Below are 27,539 nucleotides of genomic sequence, written 5' to 3' on the forward strand. Positions count from 1 at the left end.
CCACTCTTACATTGAACTTTGGACATATATATATATATATATATATATATATATATATATCGTATTAAAGCATTGAAATGTGCAACAAACGTTATGTAGTTTGCAAACTTAAGATTATTCTAAGAGGCTGAACATGTTACTAAACGTAAGCTTTCCACCAGGAACTATATTGATGAACTTCAAATTGTGTCACGCCAAAAACAAAAATTACCTACAGGAGTATTTTATTTAGAATTGTTATGCCATCGAACAAATCTCAAGATAAAAACTCATGATATTGGCTTGTTCTTCACGCGTTTGTGTATTCATTTTTTTTGTCCATTCTTGAAGTTTTCTTCTATGAAAAACGGTGTAAACTAGCGAGGGCGTAAGTCCATGAAATTAATTTAAATCCATCTTTCCCATTTTTTGGAATGTTCTGCGTACGTAACATTCTATTGCAGGTGCTAAAATAGTCCTAATGCTACACAGAAAAAAATTATCTGTACTTTTACCAAAGATTCTTTAGGAAACCGGTTGCCAACAAATAAATACTACAATATATATATTCTAACGTTATACAACTCATGGCCAGTTTTAGTTATTTCTGCACATATTAAATACATTATTCTAGATAATACTAAGTATTTATTATGAATTTTCGCTTTATTTTATATTTTAATTTATGTTTCATTCAAGCATACAATTGTTTAACCATGGAAAAAATAAACGAATATTCAATAATTTAACTATATATTGTTTTATTGTGCTTATTAATGTGCGCAATTGATGCTGAAAATTTATTCAGGGAACGGTTTACAAATAACTTGAACTATTGGAGGTACTGGGACAACACAGAGCATAATTTCCCGGGTATGAATTCCAACACAGTATTTCAACAAACATTATTTTTAGCAATACATTTGTTTTCATGTTCATGTACAAATTAACAGATGTATGTAATTTTTCATAATAATTTCAGTTCCATTTACAAAACAAATACCTAGAGAAATACTGAAAAATGTTGTACTTCTACAAGGAATATCCTTGTAAACTCAGTTACCGATAATATCACTTAAAAAAATGCAAGGCAGAAATTTACACCAAATTATGTGGTACATAGCTCTGCCTTGCAGCTTCATAAGTGATATCTTTGACAACTGAGTTGTTAAAGAACAATTATTTTTTTGATTGAATAATCGTAAAAGCCGTCATCATGTATTAAGTATCGTTAAACAAAATTTTAACAAAACACTGGCAATGAATTAGAGTCAAAATTCATCAAAACGAAAGATATAAAACTTTTTTTGCTATTGAAATGACGAAAGGGGGTAGAGGTTGTTCACATTTCGACTTAACGTTTCGAAGATTGCACACAGTCGTTTTTTTTTAATGGAACACAAATATTGATATAAAACTACAGATATTTGTAAATTATTACATTAACATGGGAACAACTATATAATTACAAAATAGTTTTTTTCCAGTAATAGTGGGCATTTATGTATTGTGTTGTCCCAGTACCTCCAATAGTTAAAAGTTATTTCTAAACCGTTCCCCAAATAGCTTCCCATCATTGACTGTCCACATTAATATGAATGATATAATTAAAAACAAAGTACAATTTTTTTAATATTTGATTTTCTAATCCATGGTTTAAAAAAAAAATATGTTAAGATAAAACGTAAATTGAAAATACAGAATTATGCGGCAATTTTCGTAATAATTACTCAGTATTATCTCGAAAAAAAAATATTTTATTTTTTTGCAAAAATAACCATAGCTATGTGTTGTACAAAGTTACGATACATTTCTTGTAGTGTTACTAACTATTTCTTAGCAACTGGTTTCCAAAGGAATCTTTTTTTAGAAGTATAAAAAAAAAATTTTTTCTGTGCACACGCAACTCCCCGAATTCTCACCACCATTGGTCTGGATCGTTGTTAGTCCACGGAATGAACCCGAAGGCCTGGAAGGCATGCCAACACCGCGGACGTAAAGCCAACGGGAAGCGCAGTCTTGCTCTGAGCCCTTGGGTTCGTCCCTGTGCGAGCAGCGCGATCGATATGAGGCAGTTTTCCCCCGGGAGATCGCGGCACGGCAGCGAGGTAAGAGCTCATCCCTTGCGGCAGATTAAGGGTGTTCACCACCTGATGATGATGATGAAGATGGGTTGAGTCACTCGGAGGCTAGTTACTATATCCAGCCATCGCTTGCGAGGGTTTACCGCACACCTAAAAACAATACTGCCGCACAGATAAAATGGCTTATTCGATTCAAACAAATAATAGCTTGTGTACGGTGGAACAGACACTTAATGTGTAAAGCATACGCATGCATTTACACACATATACTCACCTACACATGTGTACACATATTCACACATATGCACATGTACACATATATAAGCATAGATACAAATATATACACATTTACACTTTTCACTGTAACAAGATATTTTGTTGGTCTAGCCAACCATTTCGCGAAACTAGCAAAATATTTGTTTGAATCAACCGTTATACATTTATTTCGTCATATACAAACAAATATATTGTCCAGGCAAGCAAATATTTCTCTCGGTGCACAACAAATAAAAACAGTTACAGTTAATGACTTTGGAAAAAATTTATTTGCCGTTGTTATTATATTTCTTAATGGAAAAAAAATTGAAAATTTTGAAAGTGATTATTGCAACACGTATTAGTGTTATTTTCGTTGTTGAGAGCTGTGAATTCATTGTTGTGGAATTTAATATATAAAAATGTAAATGCAAATTTGCCATAGCACGAAATGTGGCACACAATAAAATCTTTTTTGCAACTTTGCACGGCCACAAATAACAATTGAGACACATGATTAAACATAACACACATTATGAAAGTTCCATGTTGTAAAACATACATGACGTGTTACATCTAAGCTCTCGGCATACGGCATTTGGTAGGAGTAATTTCGGGAATGGAACGGAAATGTGTAACCACGGTTCTGCCATATGTGGCTGACTGTGCAAACCAAAGTCAACAAAGCCAAAATTTAAAATTTTAAGTATTTACTGTTTACTGTTTTTTTTTAAGAAAATGGGCAGTATTTTAATAAAATTCCTTGTCGAAAATTAGGCCTAAAGCAGAGATTTCGTTTTTTCTTCAAGCTTTTTAGCTTTATCGGTGCCCTTTCATTCATTATGTAGTTTAAAATCGTTATGGAAATGGAATGATACATAGTCGACGTAGCTGCTCCGGCTGTTAATTATAGTGGCAAGTGATCTCTGATATTTAAAGTTGACTGTTTTGTCTGCGCTGTCGTCGTTTTGTCCATAATACCTGTTTAGTTCCGTGGACGTATCCATCTGTTCTCTGTATTGTTCCTGATTTCTTTTTTTGCGTTCTTGATTCTTTTCCGAGAAAAAACGGTGCAAAACTGAAATAGCGTGTGTCCCAAGAATATGTATTAAATAACTGTCAGATATTTATTTGCAACTCCAAATTATTTTTTTCCTTGTGACAAAGATTTATCGTGAAGTTATCAAAACGTTAACGTAAAAGTCCGCGTTAGGCGATGTAAAAAAAAAAAAAGTGTGTGCGTGTATCACGCACAATATTGTTGGTATTCCATGCCAAAATTATGGTATGCTGTGGTTTAAACGGTGGTTAATTTTTTTTTTTTTGGGAGACGTGGGGAAATTATCGTATGTTGTATGTGCAAAATCAAGAAATTATGGTACGCCTTCCTGGTCTCCCACACACAATTTTTACTTATTCCTTATATATATATATATATATATATATATATATATATATAGTGTGTGTGTGTATACGTGAGTTTATGTATATATTTTGTAGCGTTTTTGCTCACACGGGCCCCGTTTCCTGCTGTATCTTTTTACACGCACTCACACGTTCCTAAGCGCGCCGCCCACGCGTTAACGACACAATTACTTTATCACCGTCTTCTTGCTCGGATGCCTCTAACCTCCCCGCGAGACCTCCCTTTCTCTTTTACGTCTGCGTTCTCCCTCCCCCCCTCGACCTCCACCAATCATTCTTCTTTCCTGTAATCCCCTACGGCGTTCTATGAACATGTTAAAATATAAACATGAGACGAAAAAAGGAGGGAGGGGGGGTGTTACTTTCGCTCACTCTTCTCCGTACCGCTAACCTCCACCCACTTCCCTCCCTCGCCAGAACAGCCAACCCTACTTTTTCCTCCCTGGTAGACCTTCCCTCGCGTGAGGGGGGGAGAGGGGTGTGTTTGCGTCGCATTTGCATAATTACAGCGGCCCCGGAGGGAGCCAGTCGCCGAACAAGCTGACGAACTCCAGGAACACCTACGAACACTTCCTACCCCCCCCCCCTAACTCTTACCAACAACTACCCTACCACCCGCTGCCTATTTTTATGTTTTTTTTATTTTATTTTATTTTTTTTTTTATCTGGTCTTGGAGCGGTACCGCGGCGGGCAGCCGTGCTCTGGTTAGCGAGAACTAAGTTTAGTTTTTTGGGCGGGGAATATCGCCCGCCGCGCCGTACGGACCACGTCCGACCACGAGACGCGTGGGGGAAAACAAGTGAAGGCACGCGACGAATGAACTACCGTGGAAGTGCGGGAGATTTAATTATTTATTTATTGCAACCCCCCCCCCCCCCTTCTAGAAGGAAATCTACCTAATGCAGTCTTTTCACCACGTTGCGACTTCCGAGAAAAAAAATGTCTACCGTGTCTTAACGTTTTTTATGATCCTAGGCCCCAAAGCCATCCCCAACTCACACGTGTGAGTGTCTATATAAGTGTGTGTGTGTGTATATATATATATATATACACACACACAAAACCACACATACATACAGGTATCCCAGAACTCAATGACAAGTCATTACAGTAATGAATTTAAAAAAATCTAATTTTTGAATTCGGTATAGGCTTTTTTTTTTAGTTTTTAAATTCCTATTCTGCGCCAAATGATTAAATATTGTGACTTTAATTTTTGGTTACGCTATCCTGAATAATTTTACTATTGATGACAATTCAAAATACATATAATCAATAAAACCACTTGACAAGAAATAGTTTGTAACAATACAAGAATTATATTGTAAATTTTTACAACACATGACTTTGGTTATTCTTGCATAAAAATAGTATTTTTTCCAGATAATTTAAAAATTTTCTTAAGGAAATTGGCGCATAATTCTATATTTTAATTTATATTTCAATTAAGCATAATATTTTTTTCAACCATGGAAAAGAAAATCGAATATTCAACTATTTTATTTTATTTTATCAACCTTGCGCAGTCAATACAGAAAAGCTATTCAGGAAACTGTTTACAAATATATTTAACTACTAGCTGCAGTACCCGGCTTTGCCCGGGCTGAACACCGGGTGATATATTGTCCGCGAGTTACAGCAAAATGGAAAGTGATATGTCCAGTGTGTTGGACATTAAGAAATGACACATAATTACTGTTTGTGTATCTGTGACCTATGATTTTCTGTTTACCCATGGCGATCGGTTGAAAGGTTTAGAAGTTGATGCGCTACAGCGCCATCTAGCGGCGAGTTACAAAAAAAATGGATAGCATAAAAACCTTCATGATAAAAACACTTCGATGTGCCAACTCTCATGGCGATCGGTCAAACGGTGTAAGAGTTTATCGACGTCATACATGCCAACATCCAATTATATATATTCTTATATTTCGAAATTTTGGGGCTTTCACTTTTGTGGAAAGTGGATGTTCAGGACCTCGAATGGTTTGGAACAACTTCATCTCGAAAGAAATGATATTTGAAATTCCTGAAATTTTCGAGATTTTGGGGCTTTGTCCCCAGAGGGGGAGGGGTGATTTTGAGGATCCTGAATGGCAGGGAAACACTAAAAATCGAAAGAGAATGATTTTTTAAATTTTCTAAATTTTGGGGCTTTGACCCCTGGGAAGGGGGGGGGGGGGCTGATTTTGAGGACCCCGAATGGCTCGTAAACACTCCAAATCGAAAGAGAATAGGTTTTCGAAATTTTGGGAACTTTTTTTATTATTGGGTCTTTGACTCCTTGTAGGGGTAGGGTAGTTTGAGGACCCCGAATGGCTCGGAAACACTCCAAATTGTAAAAACGTATACTTAAATTTAAGAAATTTTTGAAATTTTTCGTAATTTTGGGGTTTTGCACTACACCCCCTCCCTCAAAATTGGGTGGGAAGTCGACTTTGGGTAAAAGTTCCACCATTCCCCGGAAACTTTAGTTCGTAATGACTTAATTTTAATACAATTTCCTCCAATTTTTCGAAATTTTGTGGCTTTCACGTTTGTGGAAGGGGGGGGGGGGGGTGGAGGTTCAGGACCTGGAATGTTTCGGAACACTCCATCTCGAAACAAATGATATTTGAAATTCCTAAAATTATCGAAATTTTGGGGCTTTTTCCCAGAGGGTGGCGGGGGGTTCGAGGACCATGAATGGCTCGAAACACTTAAAATCTAAAGAGAAAGATTTTTAAAAAATTTTAAACTTTCGAAATTTTGGAGCTTTAACTACCTGGGGAGGGGAGGGGTAATGTTGAGGACCCCGAATGGCACGGAAACACTCCAAATCGAAAGAGATATAAAGGAATATAAGAAAGTAGGCATTTACTGTACTCATATCTACCATAAAAACAATATTGACAAATATAAAAACTTATTACCTACCTAAGAATAATTTTCTAAATAAATTAATAAATAACTCTATGTTTAAGAATTTACGTACATACATAATATTAAACTTCAAACTATACACACCAAAAAAACTAAGGATGTTTGTGAAACTATTTTTTATTTGTCATAATGTTTAAAACATTTGTAGGATTTGTTTATATGTAAAACTATGGTGGCCATATTCCGCTTATCCAAAGTAGTATAGAAATTAATAGAGATATCACTCCCTGTACACACCACAAATCTTTGAATTAAGTAAAGAAAAAAAAAACATAGTCAGGAATGGAACAAAAAGTATAAATAACAACTAATTTGTCAAAAAAAATTATTCAACTGGAATGACAATGTTAACATCCACCTGAAATTTAATAGAAGTAGGTAGGTAAGAATATATATTATGTATAAGAAAATAAATGAAATTAAAGCATACATTAATAAAATTATCTCACACTCAACCAAACATAATGTTTAATATGAAATAAAGGAAGATGGAAATTATACGTAACTATTCTAATTAATAAAAAAAATCAACCTACCTGAAATAGTAAAATTCAAATTTTTCAACAATATATTACATAATTGATAAATATTTCTGGTCTTCGGTCTCAGTAGCCCTAAGACTCTTGACGCTCAGCAGATAAATTATAAACACTCAACCAAACTCCTTGCAAATAAGTACGTACTGTAAAAAAAAATAACAATATTGACAATCGAAAAAAATAATCAGGCCCTACCAACCTATGAATAAATTTCGAAGAAATTTATAAGTTTAATAATTTATATACCTACAATATATTAAACTTGAAACTATCCACACAATAAAAACCTAAGAATGTTAGTGTAACTAATTTTTTTATTTGTCATAATACCTTAAATACGTATGTTTCCAAAATGAAACAAAGTATAAATAATGACCAATTTGACAAAAAAAAATTGTACAACTCGAATGACATTGAAAACATACACGTGAAATTTAAAAGAATTATGAGTGCCCTAGGTAGGGAGAAAAAATATATATAGAAGAAATTAAATTTAAAAAATGGGTGCGTGTACTTAGGTACGCGCATGAGAAGTTATACTTCTTTGGCATCATAAAAAATAGTTTTTAATTGCATGCAAAAATATTGCGTGGAGTCCCTCCGCGCGGAAGAAGTGAAACTTCGTAATGTAGAAATGAAAATAGTAAAAGGTAGAAATTGATTTTTAGTGAAATCATATTGTATCAAATAAAACTAAAAAAATAAAGGAAATAAATTTGTAACGATTCATAGATTGATCTTCAGAGAGAGAGAGAGAGAGAGAGAGAGAGAGAGAGAGACCTATTGAATGTCTATAAAACTTACTTTTTTATGTGAGCAGATTTTCATGAAATAAATCATGAAATCATTCAACGATAAAAGTTGTTTATTTAACTAAGTGGACGGGTTCGCCCCAAGGAGAAAATTGACGCGGCGAGACCTCGTGGACATAGAGAAATGACACACACTCACTATTTATGTGTTTATGAAACATGATTTTTTTCTGCAATTTAAATTGTAATATACAAAAACGGTATTGAAAATTGAAACAAATATGGCGACACTACAAACTGTCAAAATCTTTATTTTTTTCTTACTCTCTACTTAGTTCCTTACAATAGAAAAACGTAACGTAATGGCTTGAAAGCTATTGCTCGGCAGGCATAGAGGAATGACACTAACAGTTTGTATATCTATGACACACATTACATAAAATTAAGATATATTTTTTTTAACCCGTTTAAAGATTATTTTTTTAGACAAAAGATAGCCTATGTCCATCCCCAGGATATAATCTATCTCCTTGCCAAATTTCATAACGATCCGTTCAGCCGTTCAGCTGGGAAAAGGTAACAAACAAACAGACAGACAGACAGAGTTACTTTCGCATTTATAATATTAGTATTGAAGTATTTATTGGAGGTACTGGGACAACACAAAGCATGAACGCCCGGGTAAAAGAATCTGAGCCCAGTAATACTGAGAACACTATTTTGCAGTGATACAGTTGTTTTCGTGTAAGTTTTACACGAATAATTATGTTCCATTTACAAAAAAAAATGTTACAGTGTAGCACGGTGAACTTAATTTGGCTTCAGCGGGTTACCTACCCCTGGCTCTTTTCCTTCCTGAGATGCGAGGAAATTAAGTGAAGGCCCAACAAATAAACTCCCGTGGAAGTGCAAGCTTTTTATTTTTAATTGCAGCCGTCTTAAGGAGTTCGCATTGTCAGGATTGTATTTGTGTTGGAGAGGCGGTGTGATAAGAGCGACGCTCGCTGGTGCTTCTAGCGCGGTATCGCCTCTAAGCGTCGGGCTCTAGAATGGCGCGCAGTCTCCCCGTCGTGCATAGGACAACTGTGGCGCAACATTACACGGCAGAGAAATAAAGATTAAAAGTGTAATGCAAGTCCCTTTTGGGCTTTCACTAATATGTACCATTTTTTAAACCCTAATAATTACTCTAAAAACACGCTTATTAGCAATTCTAACTCTTCTAAAAAAACAGTTTAAAAATTTAATATGGAAACCAAATACTTATCGGCCCTCAGAGAACTCTTATGAACTTTTCGTGAACAGATTACACTTGGTTATCTTCAGCAGTTTTGAAATCGCGTGGTTTTTTTCCTGAAGCTTTGTGCACCGTGTGAGTGCTCGGGTTGGCGTATGCCTTAAGGTGGTCTTATGATGAACCGTCGCGACCGTCCATCACCCGTCCGTTTGCAGTCCATTCTTCCGTCACTCGTCCGTGTGCAGTCCGTCCATCTGTCACCTGTCCGTCTGCAGTCCGTCCATCTGTCACCCGTCCGTCTGCAATCCATCCTTCCGTAACTCGTCCGTCTGCAGTCCGTCCGTCACCTGTCCGTCTGCAGTTCTTCCATCTGTCACCCGTCCGTCTGCAGTCCTTCCTTCCGTCACTCGTCCGTCTGCAGTCCGTCCATCTGTCACCCGTCCGTCTGCAGTCCGTCCATCTGTCACCCGTCCGTCTGCAGTCCATCCTTCCGTCACTCGTCCGTGTGCAGTCCGTCCATATGTCACCTGTCCGTCTGCAGTCCGTCCTTCTGTCACCCGTCCGTCTGCAGTCCGTCCATCTGTCACCCGTCCGTCTGCAGTCCGTCCATCTGTCACCCGTCCGTCTGCAGTCCATCCTTCCGTCACTCGTCCGTCTGCAGTCCGTCCATATGTCACCTGTCCGTCTGCAGTCCGTCCATCTGTCACCCGTCCGTCTGCAGTCCATCCTTCCGTCACTCGTCCGTGTGCAGTCCGTCCATATGTCACCTGTCCGTCTGCAGTCCGTCCTTCTGTCACCCGTCCGTCTGCAGTCCGTCCATCTGTCACCCGTCCGTCTGCAGTCCATCCTTCCGTCACTCGTCCGTGTGCAGTCCGTCCATATGTCACCTGTCCGTCTGCAGTCCGTCCTTCTGTCACTCGTCCGTCTGCAGTCCGTCCATCTGTCACCCGTCCGTCTGCAGTTCTTCCATCTGTCACCTGTCCGTCTGCAGTCCGTCCTTCTGTCACTCGTCCGTCTGCAGTCCGTCCATCTGTCACCCGTCCGTCTGCAGTTCTTCCATCTGTCACCTGTCCGTCTGCAGTCCGTCCATCTGTCACCCGTCCGTCTGCAGTCCATCCTTCCGTCACTCGTCCGTGTGCAGTCCGTCCATATGTCACCTGTCCGTCTGCAGTCCGTCCTTCTGTCACCCGTCCGTCTGCAGTCCGTCCATCTGTCACCCGTCCGTCTGCAGTCCATCCTTCCGTCACTCGTCCGTGTGCAGTCCGTCCATATGTCACCTGTCCGTCTGCAGTCCGTCCTTCTGTCACTCGTCCGTCTGCAGTCCGTCCATCTGTCACCCGTCCGTCTGCAGTTCTTCCATCTGTCACCTGTCCGTCTGCAGTCCGTCCTTCTGTCACTCGTCCGTCTGCAGTCCGTCCATCTGTCACCCGTCCGTCTGCAGTTCTTCCATCTGTCACCTGTCCGTCTGCAGTCCGTCCATCTGTCACCTGTCCGTCTGCAGTCCATCCATCCGTCAACTTGCTGATCGATTCACAAATACCTGCGCTTACTTCAAATACTTTTCCATTTACTGCGGCAACACACTATTAAGGCTCAAATAGTAGTGATAACGTATCTTGTACGTGTAGATTTTATATTGACGATAGTGAAAATTTACGACCTATAAATATTTAAACTCCTTTTTTTTTGCTTTGATATTAATTAACATATTTTCATTTTTACCATACGTAAATAATTACATTTCTATGTCTCGGTCAATTTTTGTGTCAAACTTTAAACTTTAAAATGTGTCCAAACTTAAAATTAAAAACATTTAATGGATGCAAATAAACAAATAAACCAATTTCAGTATCTTTTAATATAAGAAAGTTTGCCGGCAACACCTTGCCAAAATTTTGGAAGCAATAATTTCACCCGTCCGTTGCAAGTTAAAGTTTGGGAAGCTTTCTACGGACGGATGGATGGAATTTTTCGGGCCTTCTGGTTGGCTTGAGGTGATTGACGGATGGATGGAAACTGATGGATGCCACGGAATTTTTTTTAGTACAGCTTTTGAAGACGAAGCTACTACTCACTTACCCCTATCATACTTGATAAGTAATTAGCATCGATCCGTTTTAGAAGTTAAACTTCTTCGTGCGCGTTTGGGGAGAAATTTTTAGTAAGAAACGAAACAGGTGCGCACCGTGCAAAAGAAAATTTAACGGTTGATGACCAATGTGCGTACCTACGCGCCTCTGCTTTGTCCGCGAGAAGAATTCTTCAAGATGGTGGACACGCGCGTTATTTATCACAAATATAAATAATACTTTTAATTAATAACCAAGGAAACAGTGTTCGAGCAAACATGGTGTTTAAGATTATAAAAAAAGGGTGTTGGTTCGCTTAATAATATGAACGAAGTGCTTTTTTTTTTTTATTTATTTGTCAAACCAAATGCTACAGTTCAAATGTTAAACATTTGTGTACAATATTAATTTCAAGATATTTTAAATAATGCTATCAAAAAAATTAAATATATTGTTGTTTTTTTTCATGCACGTGCTAGAAAACATTTTTAAATCTAAATTAAAATTATTTGGTAGCTTTTTTCGTATGATAACACTTCATGTTGCTTTTTTAAGCAAGAAATGTTATAAACATGATAAATTAAACAATCTGCATTGTTCTGTGGTAATTCTTTTGTTCCCAAAGCCACAGTTGTCAGGTTGACTGTTGGAAGAAATTAATTTGCACGATTATAAATTAGCTATTAAAATACAGTCATAAAATTCTCCCTGTTAGAAAAAAATAATAAAGAAACCTTTTTTAGTTTTTTTTTATTTAAAGGCATGCAGTGCGTTCATAGCAGTGAAATATCAACGTCTAAATACAGTCCAGACACCTGCTTCCGTTCTTTGCAATTTAGCGGTTAATTTAAAAAATAAAGAGCAAAAAATTATCCCCGCTCCATTCCACCTTTCCGCCTGCAGAGTTTTACCAACAAACCCTTTTCCCACTTTCACACAGAAGCATTTCCCATGCTCTTATACGTGTTTTTATTTTTCTCGCCACCATTTCCAATATCGAACACGCAGGGGAACGAGCTGTACTAAACAATCCTCTTAATGTTTACAAAACAGATGGCTTAGAAAATAAACTAGCGAGGCGCATGCACCTGTGGGCTTACCACGCCAATATAAAAATGTGTAAATCGCACACGCCGTTCTCTCTTAAAGGCTAGCTGTAGCTAGACAAAAGCTGTTCATAAAACTGTGCTAAAAAATATCTGTAAAATATCGGAAATTTTTATGGAAATAGCTAGATTTAGCTATTTAAAAGTCATTCATAGACACTTTAAAAAAGAGTTGAAATAATGTCAGGTTGTAGGGAAGCATACAAAATTATACAGAAGAGTGATTCATAATGTCTGAAAATGGAGATAATGAACTTAAATTTTTTTAAGGTAACACGTACGAACATTGTAACATGAAGTTTTCTGGGTTACTGTCACACTTAATATTTGTTTCTACTGTGTTTTATACTACTTACATCAATTACATATTGCTAACACTCAAAAACATCGAAATATAAAACTCAAAAACCTGAGTAGCAGAAGGCAACATTCCAAATACCTAATCATTACCAAATCGAGAGCCTTCTTTCTCTAAAATTAATTTAGAGGGCAGAATTCACGTTAACTCTACTGACTATGTGGTGAAGCATGATTTGTGTCATAAATTGATTATTTAGGGCAATTGTTTTCTACGCATTGTGTTATCTGTGGCTTGCGATTTCCAATACAACTGTTAAAATTAACTTACGTTGTCAGTGACATGAGTAGTGAATTTATGTGTAGTTTCATCCAAGACATCCTAGACTTGAATTTCAAGATAGTAAAACGTGTTTTTATACTTTCAATTTTTTTAATCCACCTGAAATTAGTCGAGTAGGTATCACTACCATCTGATTGTTGAAAAAAAATTGTGAAAAGCGTGAATACTAAAAATAAACGAATTGACTACTGCCAAAGCAAAACCACAAAATATGTTAATGATTTACTTCCAACCTTATTGGTGGTATGCCAATGAATTTTTAGCTTAAATCGCACACACTTATGGAGAAAAAACTTTTTTTTTTAAGTTGTTTTTAAAAGATTTACTGTCAATAAAATTGCATGCTAATTATCAAATTGGTGAGAAAAAAACTTTAAAATACTATAGTCAAATCTATTGGTACTCAATGGTAAAAATAAAGCCTTAAGAGGCCACTCCAGTGTTTCAGGGGCACTACGCAACCCGCGTTAACCTCATAAGATTCAATGCTATTTTCATTTTGCTTATAACTAATTAACTAACATAGATTTCGAAATGATGTTTGCTTGATATGTAAGACAACGATGCTCTTATCAAAGCCCCTTTCTTCGAAAACGTGCATAACTTATGGTTTTATACTAATCTTTACAAATATCCATAAGTGTATTGTCTAGGTTTGAACCATAATTTATGCACGTTTTTGAAGAAAGGGGCTTTTATGAGACCATCGTTGTCTTACATATCAAGCAAGCATCATTCCGAAATCTATATTAGTTAATTAGTTATAAGCAAAATGAAAATAGCATTGAATCTTAAGAGGTTAACGCGGGTTGCGTAGTGCCCCTGAAACACTGGAGTGGCCTCTTAACGGAGTTCAGCCCCGGCGATCTCTTCAAGACGGCTGGGGAACTCCTTGTACAATTTAAGTTTCAGCACACGTAACATCGGAGGCGTTGCAGTCGTAATCAACGGAGTATGGTGCGTGGGAGAAAGTGATTTTGGGAGGAAGGGACGTGATTGTTTTCCACTCCACGCACCATTCTCTTTCTATCAACCTCTTTCCCCTTCCCTTCTTAACGCACCCTACCCAACACCCAACTGATTAAAAAAAAAGGCGTTTCGCGCTTTAGTAGTCATGCTTCTTTTTTTATTTAAGACTCTAAACTATTTTGGAAATTAATGCAACAAAAATAATGAAATAAGTATCAGTATTCAATAATATAATAAACGTGTGTATAAAATAATATTATAGCAATCCGATAAACAAATAATAATTATATATATGCTAAAAGCATAATTAGTACAATCCGTATTCTGTAATTTTTAAAAAATGGTAAACAATCTTTTCCACGGCCGAGTATTCTACCACGGTCCTATAAAATGTTAATCGCGCATTATAATTACTGCGCTACGATCGATGCCTGACAGAATTTGCTCGTCACTAGACCTTTTTAGGTTTTTGATTCCCTTTCGACGCGAGATTTTCTCTGACTTGCATTTTATATAATTCCGAGCATATTTACGAGTCATATTAGACGACGTCTTTAATTATTTTGTAATAGTTAATTAAATGCTGAGTTTCACTTATGTATATCCCGGCGAATATTTTTATTTTCTCACTTTAGGTCCTAGCAGTGTTCCACAAGCTCCTCACAATGACACCCGAATCAATGTCCTCGCTAGACGCGTATCCACGCTACCAATTCATAACTTTACACAAGGCTAATTCGTAACGATCACGCGCATGTACCCACACTGGTACGATGACGTCACAGGAAAAATAAATAAACTGCGCTGCAAAACACGTACAAGACGTGATCCATCCGTTTGTGGGCTCAAACCATCGTCGCCGCATTATTAGTCTCGGAGTTAACGGCGATTCAAATCTGACGGTGTTTTGTCACATTAATGATCAACCGACTGACACAAATTAAACTTTATGATGGCGACACAACCCTGTAATATATTTGGTGAACTAACGTAGTCATAGTAAAAAGTAATTACGGCTTTTACAATACGTAATTAAACTGGCATTACACTCATTGTAATACATTTTGTCCTCATCAATTTCCACGAGGTTTAGTAGCACCGTGATAGAGCGTTCTCTTGGTAGCTTCAAGGGGGGTGGTTCGAATCTCATCACTGGAAAGTTTGGTTTTACTGTTTTAGTAACTTTGTAATACTATTACAATAATAATATTTATTCAGCTTAAAATGATAAGGTTTGTTAGTAAAGAGTATTTACAGACCGGTTTCAGACGATTAAGGAAAAACAAATATGCGAATATATAGGTACTTCGTGTTATAATATGTACTTATTTTAAATTGTTTTGGGTTAACATTTTAGTAATTTCATAGAATTATAGCTTTTTACGTGTACGTAACCTTTAAAGTATTATCTGTTTAGTGGATTTTAACAAGATAGGGAAGTATTTTAATAAATTTCGTTTGTCGAAAATCAGGTATAAAGTCGGTCTAATAGATAAATATTTCCGATTGTCTCATACTGCTAACTGCTATCTGATTTTGATGGCAGCAAGCAACGTTTACTATTCAGACAGCGAATTCTAGCGGCGGGCGCAGAAAGTACGTGTGTGATCCGCGTCCAGAAATTTTCAATTTTTAAAGTGACTATTTTATTTATCAGTTAATTATTTTTTTTCACGCTCGGCGTTATTTTTAAATGATTCTGCGTTGAATTTCGTGTCCGAGTTCCTCATTATAAGTTTATTCGCAACACGAACCACGTGATAACACATGAGTTCGGTCGTTACCGAGGTTTGATGTTTACACATCACTGGCGGGTACTGAAAGACACTCGCTACCGTTTTTTTTTTTTTTTTTTTTTTTTTAACGGTGTGAAAACATGTTCATCAGACCCCGTAAAGGGTTGGCACTAGAGACAGTAATCGCATCAGAATAAAAAAAAAGATTAAAATGAAACTTTTTTTTAATGTTCGATGCCCGGTGATTGTTCGATGACGTTAACGTCATGACAATAACACTGCCACCACGGGCGGAAACTCGGAAGCTGTGTGCGCACATAAAACCTCCCGTCGCGAGTGAAAGCGAGTGGACCTTGTCAATTAATAATTCACCGGGCCAGAGTCACATTCATCCGAGGAAATGACCGTCATTAATTGGCCGGGGTGGTTCGTGGAGAGTGTTAGCGAAAGGGGGGAGGGTGTAAGGGGGGAGGGTTGTGCCAGATTAGGGCCACCGGCCATTACAAGTGACGGCAGCAACACCGCCAACCTCCCGAAACTTACACACACACACGCCTGCCAACCGCACATGCAACCGCAATTACGCGGCCATTAATATTTATAATCTCATTGTGTTTCCCGAACACGTCGCCACATTGATTATCCGCTCATATGCGTGGAATAAAAAGGAAGGGGGGGGGAGAGGAAATGATTACGGACCGGGCCTTTTAGGATTACTTTTGCGTGTGAAATTAAAAACTTCGGTGCGCGTCACATGGGTTCCGGTTCGGACGAAACACGTAATTACTTTACTGAAGTCTGTGTGTTATAAAACACTGTCCAGTAAATACTTACGTCAAGGGTATCCTACTATTGTGTGAGCTTGTTACGATTACGTTTTTCTTTTTTTTAGTCCAGAAATAATTTTACTATCATCCTTAGGATGCTACAATTACTTTTCTTACAGTGAAACATTACGAGGGAAAGTGCAAGGAATTAATTATCATAAATCATGTTTACTTTGAATTTCCGTTTTATTCCAGCGTATTTTAGCTACTTTTACGTTACGCGATGGAAAAATGTTCATTTCAATTTATTTCACAGAGATTTTTTTTTTTTTTTCAGTTTTCAAAGCTCATTCTAAGGCAAACCAAGCATCTGAAACGTTACAAACTTTCTTCGTTTTCTTTTAATTAAATTACGCTATTGAAACCCTGATGTCACTGATCTGCTTCAGAAAATATCGTTCAAAGGAGAAAGGTGTGCGCACAACGGCCAATAAGGCAAGGATGCGCCTAGAGAAAGCACGCAGATCTACCTTATAACCATCCTCCCTGTTTATAAGTTCCCATCGGTCTCATTTACTTACTCTTAAGGCTAGGTATCACTTATTAGATGTTTTTTTTTTTTAAATATTTTAAGGCCATTATTTTTTTATTCGGCAGCTAATCATATTATTTCCACTGAGTCAAAAATTTACTTTACGTTATTATTGCAAATTGTTTTCGACTGATTAGGAAGTAGATTTAGGAATTTAAAGACGTCATCTCAGGGCCAAACATTTTTAGGCTATAGCAATATTTTTATCATTTCATTTTCAAAATTCCGCTTCGTCAACGCCAAAGAATATAATTTATTTTAATGCCTGAAGTTAATAGTGACTATAAATAATTTCTCTGTGAAGTCACCGGCGTTTATTTGTATGACTTTGAATAAATAAATACGGTAGTAGACACTATTCCATTGCCTTTCAAAATCTTCTAATGTGTAATTATTGCCTTAATGAAGTAAAATTTTCAATACTCAGCGATGAAAAATCGTAACGGCATAAATACTTTTGAAACCAATAGGGTGTTTTTAGATTCCTATGTCTCCTCCATAAACATTGCGCATTATTAGCTTTTGTTTACAAAATTCATGAGAGTTTGCGTTAGTACAATAATTTTGTTTGACTAATTCCGTTAGTGTCACAACTTTAGAGATTTATTTTTTCGTGATTACACACCTGGGTAACGCAAACATAAGAGCCTCTTAAACTGACGTAAAACGGGGTTGATAAACGTAAACTTCAAAACTATGTTTTATGGAAAACTTCTTTCTGTGTTTTTTTTTTTAAGTTATCTACTTATTGCTTGTATGTAGGCCAAAATATTGGCGGGTGTACAACATACTAGCATCCTATTCAGAGATGACTTGTGTCGATTTAGAACACACGCCCAAAATTCTTAGACCACGCGGTCCCCCACGCCACATAACTGCGAATTTCTGTCGGCCCCGCTTGCGAACGCTACAGATTTTGCGCCCCTGCCTCAGTGTGGGATAATTTTCGGGTTTTCCGTGAACCCACTCTTGGTCGGATGACCTTACCGAACCTGGCCAACGTGCTGGGAAACGAAACACGTGACTCAGGTGTTGGGATCTGACGTAGCAACCACGGAGATTCAGTTGCCTGCACCTACGAAGAACTCTTAGTTCATTCCAAGTTCACTGTTCGTAATTATGTTTATTATCCATATGCATTTTTTTGTGTGTGCTACAACTCAAGGCTTGGTCTCACTCAAATTGTTCAAAATTTCGTTTTTTTTTTTTTTTTTTTTTTTTTTCGTGACTTCTATTTGAAGAATCGCTCCAAAATTTAAACTCAATGCCCTCCTTGCCTTTATTGCTCTGGCACAAACATTTTCAACAGATATCCACTTAGCAAAATGCCAGGGGTGTACAAAGGTGTGCAAGTCTTCATAATCATCATAGCTTGCACGGCTTTTTACATCCATGATCTTAAAATGGCAGTAAATCAAATGCAAGGGAGGTATCGATTTGGAAAATTTTATAAATAGGCCTTTAAAAAGAACGTAATAATGAACAAACTTAAAAATAAAAAAAATGGCGTGTGAGACCAAACCCTAACTTCTAAATTTTACAATTTTTTTAAATATTTCCTCGTAAAAATCTGGAACAAGCAAAAAATAAATAAAATACGGGTGATGCCTCTCCTGAAGGAACCCTGAGGTTGGTTTTCCCGTCTCCCGGATATGTCCCTCACGCCGTCTGGCTGTGGGAGGGGGCGTGGGGACTGTCAGCTCCCAGACCTGCCGATATCTCCATCCAGCGTCAGCGACGGCAGCCGCGATAACGTCCACTCGAGGCGCCTCCGAGAGGCTCTCTCTCTCTCTTGCTCTCTCTCTCTCTCGCTTTTTATCTCTCTCTCTCTGTCGTCTGCTCTCTCTCTCCTGCTCTGTGGGGTTCTCTCTTATGAGCTCATACCCACTCTCTCACTCGCTCTTTCTTTTTTTGTCTCTCGTCCTCTCTCCTGGTCTCTCTCTAACGCTCTTTGCTCTCTCTCTCTCTCTGCCTTTCTCTCTCGCTCTCTCGCTCACCCTCTCTCGCTCTTTAACTCTCTCTCTGTCTTTTTCTTTTTCTCCTGCTCTGCCGGGTTCTCTCTTACGGGCACACGCTCTCTCGCTCTCTCTCCTTCTCTCTGTCTCTCTCTCTCTCTCTCTCTCTCTCCCTCTAGCTGTCGCGGCGCTAGGGAGGAGCCCTCGACGGGGAAAGGTGTGAGCACGTGGTTGTCCGGGGGACGACAGCCCATCTCATGTCACGAGCGCCTTTTTTTTTTTGCACCTCACAAGACGCGGTCTCACACGCTCATCTTGAGTTTTATAACATTTTCGATATCATGTAAATTTTCAGCCGAGGCAGCACCCTGCTAAAAAAAAAAAAGAGGAAAATGGGGACATTTTTCGTAATCCAACCTCTTTCACCTGTCGATGGTGCCCTACAGTAATAAGCAATAACTAGAGACCTGCAAAATTCGCGGATTCATTCGGCGATAGGCTAGAATTCAAACACATATACCTCTTAGATAATTTTGCTATTGGCTTACTGTTCATCTGGACGAATCTCAACCAGTTATAAACCCTCAAACAAAGAACGATCGAATCACAGACAAACCAGCTGAGACGACTTACAAGTCGGCAGCCAATGAACTTGCGTTATTTGCCCGAGTGTACATGGGTATGTGCAGTCTATCCTGAAGGCCATCGAAACCGCGAATTTTGCAGGTCTCTAGCAATAACAAGAGACCGGAAAAAATTCGCGTAGGTATTTCGCGATTGGTTGGCTCCGAACCCGTTCACCTTCACGCTGCTTCAGTGATTGGGCCGCAATTTACCCTAAGGACTCTGAGTCAATCATAAACACTCAACAATTGAAGTATCGATCCACAAGCATCCCAGCTAACAGCTTTCACGAGTCAGTAGCCAATGAGCAGGTGTAACTTGTCCGAGTACACAGAGGATCGTGGAATCTATCCCAGAGTTCATTTAAACGGAGAAGGTTTTTTTTTTCCATGTCTCAAGGAATAACCTCATTTATGGAAACTATTTATCAACAACATTTTTTTAAGGATTAAGTTAATACAAATTTTGTTACTACAACTCCTTTCGTAATCAGGTCCTTTTCGAGTGTTGAATTACCAACAACCAACCCGTTAATACTTTTTTTTCCAGAGATTCATTATTTACATTTTTTATTTCACTTCAAAAAGGAGTCCTTGTTTTAAGTCAAATATCCGAATTTTTACAATGACATGGCATAAACAGGAAATGACTGGGAAAGTTCGCTGATTTCAGTGACTTGTGGGATGGAAGCCATAGTCCTCTACATAATAGGACAAATATCACAAGCTCATTGGTTCCTCAATTTCTTAGGGTGTCGTATTGGTGTTAATTATCTGTAATTTCTTTACTGGAAGGACTCTCGTTGGTGTAGAGATCTCCGAACGAATGCAAGATGCCGGACAATGATAACATTATTTCAATTTCAACCCATCGTTAAATGAGTTTTGCTTCCTGTGTTTGTAAGTATGTGGCAATGTACATTTTATATATTATTTATATCACACAGCGATTTGGAGACCAGATGGATGTTGTAACATTGTAGCTTTATCTTTGATTCGAGATTGGTCATGTTTTTTTTTTTTTTCGTGAGCACGTAAACTTGTCAGCACACCAATCACAGGCATCCAATGCGGAAGCAAAACTTCCTTACTGGCCCTGCCAAATAACATTGTCTTCTCGTGCAGATGGCCGCAGTATGTGTATCCTCACTGGCTGCGTTAAATGCGGAACGCGCTTCTTTCGCTGGTCTAAGCCAATAAGGAATAACATAATAAAACGCCACCACTTGTCTACACTGTATGACATAGTCAAACCTAAAAAAGGACTAAAACGATGAACACTCAAACACACATAAAAACAAGCTAAAATCAGCCGATCTCAAGTGTCAAGTGCAAACACAGCTCAGACAACTTCAAGGAAGGAATCATAAAAATATATATGTACTTTTACAATAAATTCCTTTAAAAACCAGTTGCCAAGAAATAAATTGAAATACAAGAAAATATTGTAACTTTGTACAACACATGGCTATGGTTATTTTTGCGTATATGAAATACGTTTTTCGAGATACCTAATAGTGAGTATTTCTTACAAAAATTGGCGTCTAAAATTTTATTTAAATTTATGTTTCATTCAAGCATTTTTTTAAACCATTGAATATATAATATAATTTTTAATAATTTGAGTTCATTTTGTTTTATTATCCTTATTGATGTGCGCAGTTAATACTGGAAAGCTATTCAGGGAACAGTTTACAAATAACATTAACTACCGTAGGTACAGGGAAAACACAAAGCATAAATGCCCGGGTAAGAATGTGAACCCAGTATAACTGCGAACACTTATTTGTAACGATACAGTTGTTTTCATGTAAATGCAAAAATTTACAATTATCTTTAATTTTATACATGAATATTTCTGTTACAAATACAAAAAAATTACAGTTGTCAGAAAAAAAATTATGGCACAGACGAACAAAGTGGATTGACAACGACGAGACAGTTGTAACAAGAAAGGTGAACTCAGACCAACAACAATCATGAACAACAAAGCGACAAAACAGAGAAATCCAGCGATGAGACTAAACAGACTGAAACGGTGTGCTTCTCAGGACAAAACAGTTCAAAGAATCATACGAAAATACATGTTTGAAAAGTACATACGGTTTATTTTATAGTTTCTCAAACTATGTCTACCAGTAAGTCTAATAATGGCGAATGACACCTTGCAGAGGACGCTGAAAACAGAAACCACAGCAATGGCACGCCTCATTTAATAGAACACGCTCACGCCCTGGGGGAAACCCAAAGTAATAACGTCTGTATACAACAAGCGAGCGGACATCCACATGCCGTCACATATCCAACAAAACACATCTAGTGGGGAAACGACAGCTGTTCTCGGATGAGCAGGGGATGCAACTAGAGGAAAATTAAAATTAATGTGCGTCTCCCTCTCTCCCCGAGGTCAGTAATTTCGCAACTGTCCTTTGTACGCTTGTAAATCAAGCCCAAAATTATTTGTGCTCTTAAGCTTCATGTGCTGGTAGTGTAATTAAATTTCATTCGAACGGTGTTCACTAAACATAGTTACTGAGTAGGTAGGTACTCGTGGCTTCAGCCACGTAAAACTTTTTTTTTTTTTTTAGTGGATCTTCTTTACAGCCATGAGTTCATGCCAATTAACCAAATGTCTCCAGATACACCATCTTCGATCTCGTTTAAATGCTTTCAGATGCCTCTAAGGAAGCTGTGCAAAATTCAATGACAACTAAAATGGTTACGCCACCAGAGCCCCTTTGGGTGGATGGCTGTGAACAACACAGACCTGACTTATGTAAATTATGTCAAGTTTTATGTACTACAGCTGTGCACATAAGGAAGACAGCGTGCTGATTCTTTTTTTTTTTTTTCATTCTTTATCATCTTTCTGTGAAGAATGCAGGAATTCCTTAATTTAAAAGCTGGAACTTGTAGTTATTTTTACAGTTGGCTTCGAAATTTACCGGACAAATATCGCCAACATAAATTTTAATCATAATTTTAACACCTAATATTTAATGAAATACAACAAAAAAAATTTGCTTTGAATCTAGTAGTTTTCATAGGTTTGAACATTTATGCATGAAATTTATTCTGAAGTGCATCCCAAGGCCTTTTAAAATGGAACTTCGTTATTTTAATGTGGCAAACACCGCCAAACGTATCACTTTCTAAAATTGAATTTATCTAAATAACAAACTGTAACACCTTTATTTCCAACCAATTATGTAACCCCTCATTATTAGAAAAAATTATAATTTATGACAGTGACAAGTTTCACGAAAGCCGTAGAATTTTTTTTTCGGTCAAATATTATCTAGACGGTCAGTTTTTCATATTAAATACGTTATTTCTGTGTTATTTTCAATAAAATAATATGATTCAGCTTCAATTTCAAAAGAGAATACCAGCATTGGCCATAAGATATGTATATTTCTCAGATACAAAAATATATATTCGCGCCTTCAATGACCTCTAAGATAGACTCCTCAGCCATGTAAGAACTCGGGAAACTGCGACCTGTTCATTGGTTACTGGCTCGTGATACGTCTCCACCGGGTGGTCTGTGATTCGACACTTCCCTGGTAGAGGGATTCTCACTGGCCAAGAGTGCTCCACATCAACAGTGAGCCAATAGCATGCGCAGTACTACGGTATTAAATTTTCAATTTTAGCCTATTGAGAAAAATAATCCACTAATTTTCTGTATCTAAATAACACTCCATGTGCACCCTCCCCTTCATTCTGCATCTCTCATCAGTAGAGACAGGAAAAATTCGCGAATTCATTTCGCGATAGGCTAAAATACAAATAGTTACACCTCAGTGCTGCCTTTGTTATTGGCTCACAACTCACCTGGATGACTCTGGGCCACTGAGAAACACCCAACCAAAGCTTTATCGAATTACAGGCTGTTACGTTGGGACGTCTCACAAGACAGCAGCCAATGAGTGGGTGACATTTGACCGAGTGTACGTAGAACTATGGAGTTCATCCTGCAGGTCATTGAACCCGCGAATTTTTCCTGTCCCTAGTCATCAGTCACGCCTGTGCGGAGGTTCAGGCTGAAATGGCATAAGTGAAGCATTTAACCGGCCGAAACCTGTAGTTTTTTTTTAACTAAATGGAGGTTAAAGAGGGGGTAATTTACAGCGGTATGAAGTGGCGTAAGTTACACAGTCAAGAGGTAGAGCCTGTAGTTTTTTTTTTCAACTAATATTTTTCCAAATGGCAAAGATACAAGTTTCCACAGTTTTTGGCAAAAATAAAAATAAAATAGCATTATTTTCAGGTAAATACGGTAAATATATTTTTGTGTACATATTTGAAACTTGTGTGTTGTTTCCAACTTTCCCCCCCCCCCCCCCCCCATGCTGAACATGCAGACGAATTTCGGTAGGTCGAACCCCCGTAAATTTTTTTGGAGAGATAGCCCTACGTCTGGATGATCCGTAAACTAGCACCGTTCGTAAAATTTACGGAGAGAATTATTATTATTTTTTTTTTTTTTTCACGCGCGTGCTCTTCTCGAGAACTACGAGCTTCGCCGACGAGTCGTGTGATCTCAGAGAGCGGACCAGCAAACCACCATATATATCTCTCCTCCACACACACACAATCCTTTGCGCGATGCGCGCCGCGGGCCTAATGGACCTCTCCTCTCGTCGTCGAGCCGTCTCCAGCCGGGCAGCGCGCGCCCCCTAGGAGCACGTCGAGTGAATAATTACACGGCGATTTCGTCGAGAGCTCCCGGCTGCGGCGACGGTGGAATGAGGGTTGGGGGTGGGGAGGGGGAAAAGGAATTCTCGCATATGAGCCTTAATGGGTCTCTTCTAGTCCCCTTCAACACTCGTCGCCGGCTTCCCGGGGCCACTCCGCGCCCGGGGCCTGGGGGCCTAGCAGCCTACCAGCCACTTCGCCCCAGAGTGGCTCGAGACCTCCAGTCCCGCGAGGTGTGGCAATGCGTCCTTCCGCCCGTTGCTGGGTGACGTGGGCTCCGCAACACAACTTACAACAGCCACAACTTACGAATTCGAGAGAGAGAGAGAGAGAGAAATGGGGTGTGGCTGTGTCATGTACACGGCCGCGTATTGTACGTGGATACGTGTACGTAACAGGTAACATTTTCTACGCAAAATATAAAATATGCTTATGTTTTAACACTATATATATTCACTGTAACTATTTTACACTAATGCGTTATACGTGCAATCGATAGGTTTTTGACGGGAGCTGACGATTGAAACCCGAACGAACGTCGTAGCTTCTCCGATTCAAAATTTTTTTGCTGAATGGAAAATCTCGAAACGCAGCAAAATGACCTCAAAATGGAGGCGTTTCACCCCTCCACCGTGCGCGATGCGTCACAGGCCTCACTTGGCGTAAAGATTTTTTTTTTTTTTTGATCCTTTAGCTATCCAGTGGCGTAATTAAATTTTGGATGGAGATGAAAGATATGTAGCTGCAACACCAAACTGTATACCCCAATTTTGTTATCATTCGTTTTTTTTCTAATTGCCTTACACTATGTAAGCAATTTTAAAGACGTATATACGTCAAAAAATTAACCACGAAACGCTTAACTTCGAAACACGCGACATCTTTCGAATCGTCGTAACTTGGGAAATTCTATATTGTGTGTTTCTGAGGGACGCGAGCTCAGCCAACGCCGCGCCGCAGTCCTGAAGGCAGAGTCGTTCCGAATTTCGCGGATTATATCGGTCGCCGGTTAGACCGCAAACATCTGTACCTCAGCATTGATTTGACCACAGGTTCACGCTTGTTCCGTCACGCCACTCCGCAACTGTGAACAGGTCCTCCCTCTACCGGCCAGCAGTAGAGAGACCAAATCACTGTGAAAAAAGAGAGTTAATGGAGTAATAAGTAGAGACCTGCAAAATTCGCGGATTCATTCGGTGATAGGCTAGAATTCAAACACACATACCTCTTAGATAATTTTGCTATTGGCTTACTGTTCATCTGGACGAATCTCAACCAGTTATAAACCCTCAACCAAAGAAGGATCGAATCACAGACAAACCAGCTGAGACAACTTACAAGTCGGCAGCCAATGAACTTGCGTTATTTTCCCGAGTGTACAGGGGTATGTTCAGTCTATCCTGAAGGCCATTGAAACCGCGAATTTTGCAAGTCTCTAGTAATAAGTGGAAACTGGAAAAAAAAAATCCGGTTTCCACTTATTACTAGAGACTTGCAAAATTCGCGGTTTCAATTACCTCTAGAATAGACTCCACGATTCCCTGCGTTCTCGGACAAATTACCACCTGCTCATTGGCACCTAACTGGGGTTCTTGTTAGAGAGAACTTGTTTTGTTGAGTGTTTCTCACTGGCTCAGAGTCCTTAAGGTAAACGGTGGTACAGTCACTGAAGCAACATGAAGGTGAGAGTTTGGATCCTAGCCTATATCGCGAAATGAATCACTGAATTTTTCCGGTCTCAAGTAATAGGAGAGCAATATCGGGTATAGTCTCAATATTACTGTGAATTTGAGCCTGACACTAAATGAAATCACCAAATTTCCGAAGGTTTGCGGTAGCGATAATCTACGCCTGCTGTAAAAAAAAACAACCTAAAATGATTTTAAATATATGAGAACATATGTATTTTCTGTTTACCTAAGTTATATGTTACACAACCCTGATGAGTAATAAAACACTCGCTCAACTGCCAAAAATAAACACGTGATAATAACTACAGTACACTCTTGGACTGCAAGTATCCGCTCTACCACTCTGGTTCTGGGGGTAGAGCGCCTGCCTTGTGACTTGTAGAACCCGGGTTCGCGCCCCGGCTCCTCCAAGGCGGATTGCCCAGACAAAATGGTGGCATTTTCTCTGGTAGGAATACAATCCCTTGTAACAAGTCAGGCTACCAAAGAAACGGTGGGTGGAACAGAAAAAAACCTTCCAGGTGGCTTCTAAATGGGGAGCCCGTTTCTTTTCTTGGGCTCCCCATGCTGTGGCCATTCCGGGGGTTTCTCCGGGGATCGGAGTTTTGCAAAAAATATTTTTTATCATCCCACGATTACTCATTTTTTATTCAAGTAACAAAATATGTATAAAAAATTGGTTGTCTGTAAAGTCGGTTTACGGACGATAGTTTAACGTGACGTCATAACAAAACATTGATGAAATGATTGCATATTTTTTATGAATAAAATTGAATCATTTTTATCTTAATAATAAAAGAATAAATTCTTGAAATTATACTAGTAATCGGATTTTTAAAATGCAAGAATAATTAACCTTTATTGCCGAAATTGTTGCTGTAATAAGCAATGAAAACCACATTAACTTTTCACTTCACTTTATAAACAGTCGACGAAACAGTTCACGTGTAATTAATTTTAAAAACTGGCGTTTAGCTATATGTTTAAATATAATTATAAACAAGTTTTCATATAAATAAACTGTAATCAAATATCTATCATCAATTATATGAATTACCATAAATTTTTAGTCAATTGTAACATAACCTATTACTACTGCACTCGCCGACATCGTAACGGGACACAGAGTAACGGGACACTTTTTCGTGCGTGCAGCGGGCGTTCATCGATTTATTAGACGTCACGTCAAAAAGCTCAGGATACGAAAACTCGTGCCTTGGGTACAAAAAAGTCACAGAAATTCGTATATGCGTTTGGAGGGGGCGAAGAAGAAGTGGTTTTGAGTGATGGTGTTATTGCAATAAAAAAGTTTATTTAAAGGCGAGAATTTGTAGCGTGTGCTAGCCAGGTAGGTGAACAGACTGTTAGACTTTTAAGATGGGCCCCAACATTTTTTGATAATGGCGAAGCAGGTACAACGACCTTTTCATTAGTGCGGTCGCGACAGGAAAATCAAACTCTCCCTCTCCCCCCCCCCCCCCTAACCTTTCCACTCT

At 38.5% G+C, this 27,539-nt stretch overlaps 1 protein-coding gene across 1 annotated transcript in view; it reads left to right on the forward strand.

Moving 5' to 3' along the window:
* The window catches only part of LOC134536450 (keratin-associated protein 10-6-like), an 80,408-nt gene that overhangs the window by 52,103 nt on the left and 766 nt on the right, over positions 1 to 27,539 (forward strand). Inside the window, exon 2 of the mRNA XM_063376166.1 lies at positions 9,530 to 10,683. Coding sequence (XP_063232236.1) covers positions 9,530 to 10,683 — 1,154 coding nt within the window. The remainder of the gene's footprint in view (positions 1 to 9,529; positions 10,684 to 27,539) is intronic.

The sequence above is a fragment of the Bacillus rossius genome, chromosome 11 (genome assembly GCF_032445375.1).
Source record: "Bacillus rossius redtenbacheri isolate Brsri chromosome 11, Brsri_v3, whole genome shotgun sequence".
NCBI classification, from domain to species: domain Eukaryota; kingdom Metazoa; phylum Arthropoda; class Insecta; order Phasmatodea; family Bacillidae; genus Bacillus; species Bacillus rossius.